Source organism: Corella eumyota, chromosome 5, assembly GCF_963082875.1.
Source record: "Corella eumyota chromosome 5, kaCorEumy4.1, whole genome shotgun sequence".
Taxonomy (NCBI): domain Eukaryota; kingdom Metazoa; phylum Chordata; class Ascidiacea; order Phlebobranchia; family Corellidae; genus Corella; species Corella eumyota.
Window position 1 is genome coordinate 8,006,494 of NC_137494.1, and position 12,988 is coordinate 8,019,481.

The window sequence follows — 12,988 nt, forward strand, 5'->3', positions numbered from 1 at the left end:
AATTTTAGAGAAACGTCAATTTGAAATAATCCTATTAAATGAACATTTGGAGTTCAAAGGGGATTATACTATTTACATGACAATATTGATTTTTTCATACTTTGCTGACGCAAAATTGTTTTATTTGTTTATTTTTTTCACTACTATAGTACTAATGCGTAAAAAACGTAAACAAAAAATTATTAACAACATATTTTTTTCATAGAAATTTAAGTCAAACTTTAAGACAGCATTAATTTAATTACTAGAGTCGGCCTATACAATTTTTCTAAAACCCTAATTAAAACCTAATTTTGTAAAATCTAAAACTTAATTTTGTTTTTTTAAGTATGTGACGCCACACTTGGTGTTGTTTATATTTTTCTTATCAAAAAGCACTGATTAGTTGTTTGAATCCGCGCACTACTCTCTAGTCCTTCGCATGACGTCATCATTTCACAAATGCGGACATTAGGTTGCTTTGTTCAAGAATGAAACTGTTCTTAGTTTTGGTGCATAAACGTATATGAAACTGTTAAAGAAACTTTAGTTTGTGAAGAACATAATAGCTAAAATGTATGTGCTAATATGCAAAGTCTAAAAAGTAACAAAATTCGATTTAGTTTTGAAAGTTAGATTTGTGAATTTAATTAACATACTCAAAAATCCATTAAACATTTATAGAAAAGTGAATTATATTCAATAGCTTAAGTTACTGTTAATCAAAAATATTTAAAATGAAATTGTAATACTTTTTAAAAGTAGTCACCAAAATTGTTTTTTAATTTAAAATTTAATATATCAAAAAAAACGTACTAGTTTAACGTACATTTTTTGCATAAATATATAACTGCACAATAATATATGCCAGGGTTATGACGATTTTATTTATTATTTGCAAAATCGCCAAACTTAAAAACTTGTATAGAAACAAAATCGTCTTGTCGTAATTAAAATTCTAGATAAAACATTTCTTAAAAATATGCATTAGATCAAAAGTTACAGCATTTTTATATCTCGCGTATAGTGTGACCTATATTAACCCATAGGGCGTCATAAAAATGTATTGTACAAAATCTTTTCAAATTTTTTTTTTTAATTTAAAATTTATTACACCTTTTAAAGGGCAATAGTTTTACATACATTGACATTAACATTACTATAGAAAATACATTTTAAATAAACTATATTAATCAAATTCAACTAATATTTGCATAAATAATTTGTTCATACAGGAACTAATCAAACATTTGATTTACAACTTACTTTGCAAAGGTGCAAAAGCAATTAATTAAAAACGTACAAGTTTAAATCATAGCAGAAGTAGAAAAATTAAGTTAAAATCTTAAGTGTTTGTATTTGTAAGAAAAGTTTGTTGTTTTTTATTAACATACTTTTATGTTAACGTGACATGTTATTATGATTTTGTCGGTTTAAATTGTATGATTAATAAAAACAAACCAAACACATTGTGAATTATATTCGTTTATAGATCTTTAAATGCAAATCAGAAAAATTACAGAAAATATTCAGGACAAGAGTTATAAACATCAAGCCAACATTTTTCAATGACATCAACAACTTTTTGATCCAAACTTTCCTTTTTAATATAGGCAATATTTTGGTTGAATTGTTCCATTGATGCAGGACCAATAACAACACCGTCGCCATGGTTACCATCTAATATTGAATGATGATATAACCATCTAAATTCAGCTTCAGTTATAGTAACTTCTTTTCCATAAACTTGGTTTAAAACTTTTTGGATATCAGCTACAGCTTTAAAGTTATAAATTTTCCAATACCGTTCGAGATATATGCTTACATCTTCAATCTTTACATCCTCAAATTTGTGTTTTCCGGTTAACAAGCCTTTACATAATGGGTTGTAAGCATAAAACTTCATTTTAAAGTATCGAAGACATGGAAATAATTCTGTTTCCACTGACCTAGTTAGGCAATTGTACATGCCTTGATACACTGTTGGCAAAATCCAACCATTTTGTTTGCAGATTGTAAAAATTTCAGCCACTTGCCAAGCTGCATAATTGGAAATACCAAACTTTTGAAATTTACCTTCTCTATGAAGCTCATGCACAACAGCAAGAGTTTCGGATATCGGGGTTTTATGATCCGGAGCATGCAAATAAAAAGTATCTAATGAGCTCATTTGAAGTGATTTTAAAGATGTGTTTAATTGCATTCTGACACTTTCTTTTCTAATCCCCCTTCTTCCCACGGATTTGCTTTTCCTGAGATTTTAACTTGTTTCTTGCACATCATTTGTCCTAATACTTTATCTGATTCTCCCTCGCTATACAATAAAGCACTATCAACTTCAATCTTGTCTTTGTCACTTTGTGATGCAATAGATGCTTTTACCATTTTTTCTCCTTCAACCAAATCAAGTCTGGTTCCTATTCGTCCAGCTCCCAAAATTGTTCGGATTGACATTTTTTTTAAATGACAGTTAGACTATTTTAAATAAAAAAAATTTTTTAGAAAATTCGGACTTGAAAAAATTAAATACAACAAACAATCAAAAAAATATTTAATTTTTTTCTTTAAAGCTTTAAAATATCCTTTTTTAGCACAGTTTATATAAATGCTCTGTTACTTACAGTAGTGTTATTTGTTATCGCTTATTTGAATATTATTTGTTAAGTGTGAATTAGTTAAGTTGTAAATGCATTAGGTTACCATTAATCACCAAAGCGGAAAAAGGTTGATGTCATTTTATCCGTTTCGAAACAGGATTAACTTTTCATTTTTAACATTTTTATGTTGTTAATTAATCTTCACCGCGATGGTAGTTTAATTTAATAATAATGCAGACATGATGTAAAAAAGCACTTCGCACCAAACTAATTACAAATAAAGAATATTTTAGCCTCAAACAAGCGTCATAAAACATTAACTTGCATATTAAAAAATAATTTGTGTTTTAGGCTATGTTAGCTGAAATTTTGTTTTCTTAAAATATTTTTTTAAACGTTAAAAAATTCTCAATGAAACTCCAATTGAATGCTTGCATTTATTTACAGCTTAAAATAAAAATATCGCAATCGGCGTCAGGGAAGAAAAACAAAAACTAAACCAAACAACCAATAAATTTTTCGTTGGGATCAACTGGGAGAATTTTGTTTATGCGCTCAAAGAAATCATCTTTTTCTGTAGGCGGTAACTGGTTTTTGTCTTCTGGTGGTGTTTCGTCAAGCCCCGTAAATAGTCCCTTGAGTAGTTTGTCGGCCGCTGAAAGACAGCAACAATTTACTTAAAACTGCATATTTAAAATATTACAAATAAGAGTTTTTTTTAAATAAAACTACATTAAATTGGTAGCTTTATTTTAAAGTAAGTATTTTCATTTGACATTGTTACATTACAAACCAATATAAATCATATTTTGCCTCTTGGTATCTATTTCACAACCAATACTGCTTAACTTACTAAAAGGACAGCAAAATCGTATCTTGTAATCCTTGCACGCAATTTGAGTATCGCCAACTATTTTAAACCGGCCATCTTCACTGTCGTAATAGATTTGGGGTATTCCGCCTGGGTTTGAATTGGGCTCGTTGGAGTTTTTACACACCAGACCGTCTTTGCTTAATTCCAGTTTGTCATACCCAGCAATGTAAGGTTTTTCAGTGTCATCTGCCAAGCGAATTTCAATTCCGCTTGTAGTTGTACAAGTACCCTGAATAAAGATTGGTGTAACGATTTTTAATAAAGTTACACCTTAATATGATTTTAAATTAAAAAAAAATAAATTTAATTATTTAACCAATAGTTTAAAAAACGATATTGAATAACTATAACATGGTAAATGGTTATTGTTATTTTCATTGTAATTAATCATTTACAAATTTAATGCCTAACTAAAAAAAACGTACAAGGTTATTGAACAAATTTATAAAAAATATGTTTTACTGTAGGATCGATCTCCTTAAATTTTGGGAAAGTAGCGACATCTCCATCTTCATTAAGATCACCAATCCCATACCATTTCGTCCAGTAATCACCCAAACAAGTCCCAATTACTAAAAAAAAGGTAAAAAGAATTTAAAATTTTATGCACGCAAACGACATAGTAAAGCATGGTAGGTGTTAGTAAAGCATGGTAGGAATTGGTTTTACACATATCAAAATAGTGCAATAGAGATGACTAAGTTTGGTTAATTGATTTTCGATGTGACATGTTTAATACTAAAAAATCTAATTAAAAAAATGAAACAGGTTTAAATATTATTTTGTATTTTAACGAAATTTAATTTCAACCAGTGTTAGTTCTCAAAATGATAAAAAGCAATTTACCTGCTGGACAGCAAAATTTAACTTCATAATCAAGGCAATCTTCACCGTTTTGTTGTTCTTCTTTTAAACATTTAAAACCCACGTTTTTATCAATTGAAACGACTTGGCCCGATTCTCTGTAAGAAATAAAAACAATACAGAATTTACAATAAAAAAACAAACATTGAAAATATACAAAATTTAACAAATATGTAAAATTTGCAGACTAAAATGATTCTTCCAACCAAAACTTTCATATATAAGCCAAGTTTCACAGCTTGCAATTTTGATTTCCAATAACAAATTACATCTTAAAAATAAATATTTTTTGTTAATGTACCTGTAACCGATTTGGGTTCCCACTGTTCTTGCACTAATAATGGATGGTTCTTGACACAAAAATCCATCAAAGTTAGTGATTATTGTTTCAAGCAGTTCGATATCGTTACCACCATTATCGTTCGGGCTACCTACGTTAAAATAAGGAGTCCAAGCTTCGCAGTTCTCTTCGTTTCCTGAAAATAATTTTATATGCAATTTACACTTTTTAGGTAATGTCTTAGAATAGTGTTATTGCATAAATCGTGTTTTTTAAACAATAGTGTACATAGGGCGTCAACACGTTTAACGTTGAAAACTATTCGCATAACCAACTACAGACATTAGTTCAACATAAAAGTTTTCGAAAAAAAAAGGAAAACAAACATCAAAATAGTTAGAATAACATCAAGTAATTGTTGGGTGCACAGTTTTGTTTTAGTAATAAAAAATATAACACAAACCTGATCCAATACAAACCACACTTAAAATTGTCACGAAAATTGTAATAAACATTTTAAATTTAGACCTATTTTTCAAAACACATCCTAAAAGACTTCTAAAAAATGATAAAATTAATTTTAAACACCTGTAAGTCCACAATCTTCCTTATACGAAATAACGCAGGTCAACTTACGGCTTATAAATGTAACCTAACAAAGCAAAAAAAAGAAATTGCGTTTAGGCACCAATTTAGCATAATAAAATTTCATCATTTTTTGTATTTTTATCCGAAACGTGATCTATTTTTCTATGCAGCCTTTGTTCATTAAATTTAAAATTTCAATGGGTCAAAATCAAAAACTATTCATATCTATTAGGGCGTTTTGTGATTATTAACATTAGTTAAACGACTTTGATCATATCAAACAAACAAAATTTCATGTTTTATTAAAAATATTTAAAGTCTAAGTTATCTATTACAGCGATATAATAAAGTTTATGTTTTGTTTGGAAATGTGGTTAATTTGAAAGTCACCGGTTTTAGAAATAATTCACACCTGTGTTTGTTTAACTAACCTTTGTCGAAAATATGATCATGATCTTTACATCTCCAAATATTCCATTATCCACCCTTACTTCGTTTAGAAAGAGAGCACAAAGAGATTCTGCTTTCAGGCTCAGATTTAAGATTTAATGAATGTAAAACTAACTTTGATTCACAACTGGCAAAAACTTCATAACAAAACTTTTAAAATAGAAACCTAGATGACTAAAAAGAAACTGGATATTTGTCAACGTAAACAAATTATTTAACATTAAAATGCAATAAGTAAACACCTTGATAAGTTAAACTAAAAGGCTTTGCCTTTGAATTAAAATAAAACTGTTCGATTGTAGTAGAATTCGCGATTTAAATTAAAATGCACAATCACCCAGAAGCATAGATGCTAAAAGCGCCGGCTTAAGTGCACGCGGTAAATTAATGGCCTTTTATCAGAAATCAAAACATACAACCTGGACTAGGGCATTGTTTCCTTTAACACAAAGCTATATATAATTCTTTCTAGTATCTTAGTAATTCGTTTCTAACCAACGGTTCGTTTAACAGAAATAATACGCTTCATTTCAATCTATTAAATTAACTTAGTAACGGACAAATGGTTACTATGTAGGTATACACTTTAATTTACTCTTACCATTTGTTATTCTTGAGTAAAAGTTGATAATGATGAGGGCAGGAAAGAAACCTAAAAATCGACCATTTTTGTCACTGTTTATTATAATTTCTATGCTGGCGTCTACTGCTAGTTTAATTTACGTTGGTGCAAAAATCGTAAAAGTAGCTTGGTATGGGTTGGAGTTGCATAAGACCGAATGTACAGTTATCACTATCGGTAAGTATTTTAAAGGTTTACAGCATTGTATGTAAAATTAATTTAGTTAAAGTCTTATAATTAGTTGAACGAAGTATTATTTTTATTATGACACGACGTCTAATCTTTTATCTATTTTGTAAAGATTTAAATTATTTTTTAGGTAATGTAACCCTAGGCTTAAGGTATTTTTTAAATTTTTGTAACGATAAGTTTGCTGGTTGTTACAATAATCTATTAAAACGCCATAATATTCTATTGAACTAAGTGCTAGAATTTTATAATTTTGATAGGTTTTAAGTCTTAGTACTGATTATGTCATTTTTAATTTTCGCATTATTTTATTGTTCATTTTGTGATTAGGGTAGGTCGTTCATAGTAATAGCCATTGGTGCGTAAAAAACTCAATAAATAAAAAAACGCTAATAAACATGGCCTAATACCATTACCAAACTTAAAACAAATGTTTATGTTCTAAGACATTGGTTCAGAGGTGGGTTGTGAATGCAGTCGTTTGCTTGATGAAGACGACCCTCGCGGACCAAGTACCAGCTGTTACTCGAGTTATCCATGTCTTGTTGTCTGGGTAAGCTACCCTGTTAAACGGAGCAGTGGAAAAAACGAAACAACTACCGGTTTATTGTTTATCAGTGAAGAAGAAGTACTGCGTAATAAAGAAGTAAATATTTAAGTAATTTAAGTATATATTTTAAGCGCCTTCATTTTTTTAACAGATGTTAACATGCACAATTAGAATTAATTACCGGTTATTTGCATGTATTTAAATATCTTAGAAAAAAAACAAAACGCATTGCCCTTATTGTTCTAACTTGAAACTGAATAAAGTTAAACAAAAATATTAAAAGCGTCATTAAAACTTCTCTTAAAATGCCCCTTATTTTGGAAAAATTGTCGTTAAAATTTTGTTTTCAAAAATTTGATTTTCGGCCATATACATTAAATTCGGTGAAATGGTTTGGTAATGTGCGGATACCGTTATTGTCGAACTCTCATATCGTAACAAATATGACCCTATTAACCTTTTAGTGCGTTATCGAAATATGCAACGAAGACTCAAATCAAAACAGAAATTTCGTCGACGAGTTTATATCAGATCACCAACTTTCTGTAGGTGCTTTAATAAGCTGCTACATCGGAAGTGATCGAAACCTGGTGACTACATTATTGCTGTTTCAACAACTACTTTATTTTTAAAAACTTTAAATTAATTTGTTTTTTTACTTTAAGGCGCTGATGCAAACCCAATATGAGCGTGGAACAGCAATAGCAGTAGTGGTAAATGGACTGCTATGGCCCTCTTTAGTGCTGGTTGTTTCTTTTGTATTATTTGTGTTGATTTCAAAAAATGTAGATCTTTAAAATTTTATATAACCATAATCTGTTAGAAATATTGTAGATTCTTTTTGATATTATAATAATGAGAATACCGTGTTTCTTAAATCTCATGGTTTGTTAGTTGAAACATGGACAAAAAATGAGATCTTGATCTCATAAAAATAGTTTAATGTGCATTAATAATCAGGATTTTAAAAGATTAACCCATCATTAGAAATTTAGTAAAAATAAAATTTGGGTAAGGGTAGATACAGGAAAATATTATAAATATTAGCTCCGAAAACCTTAAAAGTAATAAGAGATTTGGCGAGGACCGCAAAGTACAAGTAAACCAAAAAACGTTTCTAAAGAGGGTAATTTCAGATAATTAAAATAATTTGCTGTAACGTAAAAAAAATTCCTTGCACTCAAACCTATTTCGTAACTGAATAAATAGTTTTATTTTTCACAAAAATTTGCAAAAATGAACGACACAAATTAACCTAAAAAAAACATATATAGTTCGCAAGCGAGAAAAGCAGTCATGGCACACGAGTTACAGTTTAACTGAAACGGAGTCGAACAGCAAATTAAAATACTGCTTTTATCAAAATAAACACTGTTCAATTATGTATAAACTCTGTCAAGTAATTCGTCGCGCAGAGGTTATCACGTGACTGAGTTTGGCCCGCTCACTTTTTGGAGAGTGGTAATTTCCTAATGATGACGTCACCGACGGTTATTCCCGTTTTATTCCATTTCCATTTCTAGATTTAAATTTTAGTTTAAAAAATAAAATGTGAGACTTTTTATTACAAAAAAGGAAAAAATGTATAATGTTATTGTTAAACTTCGTTAACCGGCAGCGTAGTGTAGTGGTAAAAACACTTGCTACACCACATGATGTCGTTGGTTCGATCCCTAGCTCTCATGCTGTGGCGTCCTTGGGTAAGGCGCTAAAAACTGTTTGAACTTCTGCTGAGCCAGTAATTAATCAGCAGCATAATTTTTGGGCGATATTAATCTATAATATCCTAAACTGCCCAGGCAACTCGTGACTGAGTCGGGGTAACACTTGTTACTTTATGTTTAGGTCGCGCATTCAACCTTTCCACATCGAGGATGAAAATACAAAAAAACACAAAACATATAGTTTAGATTTAACATTGGTTCTTTTCTTAAAAATTTCACACTGCATTTTACTTACTGTTGATACTTTATTTTTTCACTTTCATCCCCTTCATACTCCCTGACGTCATCAATCTGTCGTGCATTTCCAGTCAAAACATTGTAGGCGGATTGCAAAATAAACTGAACAAAAAGAAACGTTGATAAGCAAATAGGGGTTGAATACTTTCATAGTGCAAATAAGATTATAAATGCTTATTAAAATAGGTCTATGCTATAGACTTCGGACTATACACAGTAAATTGAACATGTGGTTTTCTTTGTAAATAACAACATCGTTATATACACGTAAATGAACCAAGTGATTTAGTGCAAAAACTGTAGAGCAATTATAAATTCAAAATACTTGAAAAAAAACCGAGTTTAGTTTGCGTAAGCGTTATTACTATTTGCTCATGTTGCAACTTTGCAATTAAATAATACAACACAGCATCTTAGGCGAACTATTGACTCGCCATAAACCAGTAAACGTGCATAACTAGCAACGTAATCATTAATCCGTTCGAGAAAAAGAAAAATGGTGGAACGTCGTCGTAAGCTAAAGTTGCCACGTAAGATCCCCAGTATATTGCCTTCAATGGAAACCAGTAAAGACGAAAAACAAACCTGAAAAATAAAAATTTGAAAATTTTATAAAGTTTACACTTTTTAGTTTGCACCAATCTTTAAACTTTGTTTTTATTTTGTATTAATTAAGACGACAGGTTTTCATGTTCTTTTTTTGAAAAAGGTGTGCTGTTGAGTTGTGTTTTTAAAATATACGACAAGCAATGGCAAATAGTGTGGCATCGTTGCGGCTCGAACCGCAAACCTTTCGCATCGTTTTTCTCTGCCAAGACCACTATACCACACTACCGCACTAATACTTTCTAACTTTTATTTGTTCCTAAATTATTTTTTTATATACTAAGCGGCACCTTTGCTTTTTTCGACATGTCTCTTGTGCATAATAGAGGAAAAATTATATCAGTAATATTTTAAACTTGTATTGTTAATTTGCGACTGATATTTTAGAAATACCAAATATAGCTAGTGCTTAGGCTAACAACAAGTTAAACTCAAAATATCTACTAACCATGAGACACCGAATCCTATAAAACCAATCGTCGACAAAAAATCGCAATATTTGCTCCAATTCCCCCCCTTGGATTTATAATAAACAGCAACTTTGGTTGCTTCCAAAAATATATCACTAAAGTCGTGTAAGAATAAAATAAGAAGACCTATGTTGGTGTATCTAAAAAAACGAACAAGGTTTTAGTTTAATATTAGAACACTTATCTAATAAAAGATAAAAACAATTTTTTTTTTAAATTTTTGCTATTTTCTATTTTCTTGGTGTTTTCAACAATAGTAAACTTAAAAAAAGTATAAATCTAGTTAAGCAAAAAAAAATTGACAGACCAACATTAAATTGAAAAAAAACAAATAATAAATAACCATAAGTTTAAGATTTATCTTAAAACGGATAACGTGATACCTGAACAAATAAGAAAATGCCAGCAGCGCGAGAGTAACAAAATGATGAAGTAAAAGTACGATTGAATCTTTTCGCCATTCGTCCCACGCAATTAAGGAATAAACAGCTTGAATGTAGAAACTGGTTTGATACAAATATGCGACGTAAATATCCCAGGTGACTGCTGAGTGAAGCGACCAAACTAAATTGAATCAAAATAACCTTTAATAAATAAGTTGTATATTCACTTGTTTAAAGCTTTTTTAAAATTCTTTTGACATAGCGTTTGTTTCTTGCTATTTATGTATAATCTATATATTATTGAGCTTAGTGGACGATGCAACATGTTTAATTAATATGCTTACAAAATAAAAAAAATAGTCATTTGTGGCGTGGGTAAATTATCGTGGGCAAATATTAAAGTGACCATATTACGACAATGAAAATCCTGAAGGGCTGTCGACTACGATTTGTATTTCTTATGATTTTGTAAGCATAATTCTTAAAAATATATTTGCAATCTAATTATTAAAATAAATAAAAACAATTTAGTTAAAATTGCGATACATTTGTATTTCAATTTTTCTCATAAAACAGGATTCTTTTTTTCAGACTTGCGTAATCACCTACTTAAACAACGTTGAATTTAGCCAATACATTACAAATGGTTAATTATTCAAGCACCATAAGGCGGAACGTATTTAACCTTGCGTATGGAAATAGGTAATTTAATTACCGGGTAGACGAAGTCGATGAAAAATTAATGAGGTCATGTGTTATACATTTCTTTCTAGATCAAAGCGATGATACAAGATTGTTGTAAAGAATAATTAAAATCTGGGATTTTTTTTAATTAGCTTAATTTTACTCTAATCTAAGTCCTATATTGGCATTTTTTTACTCAAAAATTTAAAAAAGTTGGTGTCACTGAACAAAAAAATGATTTTAATTTTATATTATTTTATTTATTTTTTAAGTTTTTATAACTTTAAAAAAAAAATTAAAGCTCTGTTTGTGATGACATAGAAAGTACTAGCTTGTATACACTCACTACGCCAACTTAGTACTTTTTACGCCACACAAAAAATATGACAACCTGGCTTTTTGTGTTCATTATTTCCAATATTTTTTTAAATTAAATTGTAAGTACCACAGACATTTTTAGAAGCTCTAAAGGCATTTTGAGATTCAGTGCTATATATATCACTCACAAAATTGCAAAACTCTTTAATATAGCACTTAAAGTTTTTTAAATTAATTTTACCACCCTAAACGTATTTAAATATTTGGAAAGTCTAGCATCTTACCTGTAACTATGTCGTTGAGGTTAAAAAACAATTTATATTTATAAAGAACAAGATAAGCAGAAAACAGCCACGCCGTCGTGGAAAACGAAAACTTCCAGAGACACTCGGGTAACTTGGCTGAAACATTCGGTGGCAATTCAGAGTATTTTGCTAGAGGCTAAATATAAAGTGAATACACATTATTCGTGTTTTAAGAATTAATAATGTATTTATTTAATAATAACCAGGGCAAACCTGAAAATTAAAAATAAATATAATAGGTGGTCATAAAAAATATGTAACCGTGAAACATTTATTATTTTGTAAACATCGTTCAACGTATACTGGTTTTCTACATACACGTTTAATGTTTGAACCAATGTTTTTTCGCATAACCATTTATTTTACATCAAAATATTTGTAAAAGTTTCTACCAGTACATTTTATGTACAACAACAAAAATATCAAATTGCGCAATTTTTTTTTTTACCATGAATAAATGTCTTGAGACTGCAGCCCTCAAGTGCGTCCATAACGAAGCAAACAACGCCACCAAAATGACGTCACTAATTGTGCAAGAACCATACGTGAACAAAGTGTTTAGCCATCCACTTGGCGTGACGTCATTAGGTTCCAATTTGTTCCAGGATTGTTTTAGTGCATACGGCACGTCGGTTAAAAATTGGTAGAATCCAGGGTAGGTTATATTTAAATTTAAATCCGGTTTAATTTCGAACATTTTACACACAGTATTTTACCTTGCTAAAACCAAAATTGAGATATTAATTTTTAAGTCTATAATATAGCTAGTAGGTATCACTTACGCATCAGTAAATGTCAATTCAGTTACCACAATTTTCAACGCACTAGAACTAGACTGTTTACCTTTAGCGATTTTGCGCCTACCAACCGATTTACAAGTAGGCAAAATCGAAAAGTAGTCGATGTGCTAAGCAAACAAATTGATTTTAGTGAACAAATAGGCGCTACATGCCAACATAGCAAACTTTCCAATATAGTTGCTGAACTACTTCCTACGAATAAAACTTAGTTTCGGACTTTTTCCAAATCAATATGCTGTATATGGTATGGGTAGCCGATCAAGTTAAACTTTTTGTCATTTACTTTTAATGTTCTGTTTTTGAAAAACTATCAGGGCACCAACGGGCCTCGGGCAATCTGTTATATTTTCTAAGCGCTGATTGTTTGACCGAAACACGAATTATACACTTTTACACCAAACTTACAGAAGCATCTACAAGATGGTCTTTAAAAAGCCGCTAATTATTATAAAGCAAGTTCGTTAGTCT

At 30.0% G+C, this 12,988-nt stretch overlaps 4 protein-coding genes across 5 annotated transcripts; 1 reads left to right on the top strand and 3 right to left on the bottom strand.

Annotated features, from left to right (window-relative positions):
• Nucleotides 1–1,495: 1,495 nt before the first annotated feature.
• Nucleotides 1,496–2,149, bottom strand: LOC145753418 (aldo-keto reductase family 7 member A3-like). The gene has a single exon (XM_082569830.1). It carries the CDS (start codon nucleotides 2,147–2,149, stop codon nucleotides 1,496–1,498), a length of 654 nt encoding a protein of 217 aa, XP_082425956.1.
• Nucleotides 2,150–2,994: 845 nt separating this feature from the next.
• Nucleotides 2,995–5,155, bottom strand: LOC145753121 (uncharacterized). The gene is made up of 6 exons (XM_082569519.1): nucleotides 5,058–5,155; nucleotides 4,616–4,790; nucleotides 4,297–4,412; nucleotides 3,913–4,022; nucleotides 3,430–3,679; nucleotides 2,995–3,231 (listed from the first exon to the last, which is right to left on the bottom strand). Exons 1-6 carry the CDS (start codon nucleotides 5,107–5,109, stop codon nucleotides 3,071–3,073), a joined length of 864 nt encoding a protein of 287 aa, XP_082425645.1. The 5' UTR covers nucleotides 5,110–5,155; the 3' UTR covers nucleotides 2,995–3,070.
• A 1,110-nt stretch (nucleotides 5,156–6,265) lies between these two features.
• On the top strand, nucleotides 6,266–7,798 carry LOC145753243 (uncharacterized). Its single transcript, XM_082569644.1, has 4 exons — nucleotides 6,266–6,431; nucleotides 6,890–7,089; nucleotides 7,458–7,583; nucleotides 7,659–7,798. The coding sequence occupies exons 1-4, from the start codon at nucleotides 6,266–6,268 to the stop codon at nucleotides 7,788–7,790; spliced, it is 624 nt and encodes a 207-aa protein (XP_082425770.1). The 3' UTR covers nucleotides 7,791–7,798.
• Nucleotides 7,799–7,919: 121 nt separating this feature from the next.
• On the bottom strand, nucleotides 7,920–12,436 carry LOC145752804 (ceramide synthase 1-like). 2 transcript variants are annotated; one of them, XM_082569145.1, is made up of 7 exons: nucleotides 12,169–12,436; nucleotides 11,700–11,856; nucleotides 10,414–10,594; nucleotides 10,009–10,170; nucleotides 9,389–9,539; nucleotides 8,953–9,056; nucleotides 7,920–8,512 (listed from the first exon to the last, which is right to left on the bottom strand). In XM_082569145.1, exons 1-7 carry the CDS (start codon nucleotides 12,415–12,417, stop codon nucleotides 8,485–8,487), a joined length of 1,032 nt encoding a protein of 343 aa, XP_082425271.1. In that variant the 5' UTR covers nucleotides 12,418–12,436; the 3' UTR covers nucleotides 7,920–8,484. The 2 variants fall into 2 exon arrangements, 1 of the variants encoding a protein (XP_082425271.1); XR_014283790.1 differs by lacking the exon at nucleotides 7,920–8,512 and having other exon boundaries at nucleotides 9,320–9,539.
• Nucleotides 12,437–12,988: the final 552 nt, after the last annotated feature.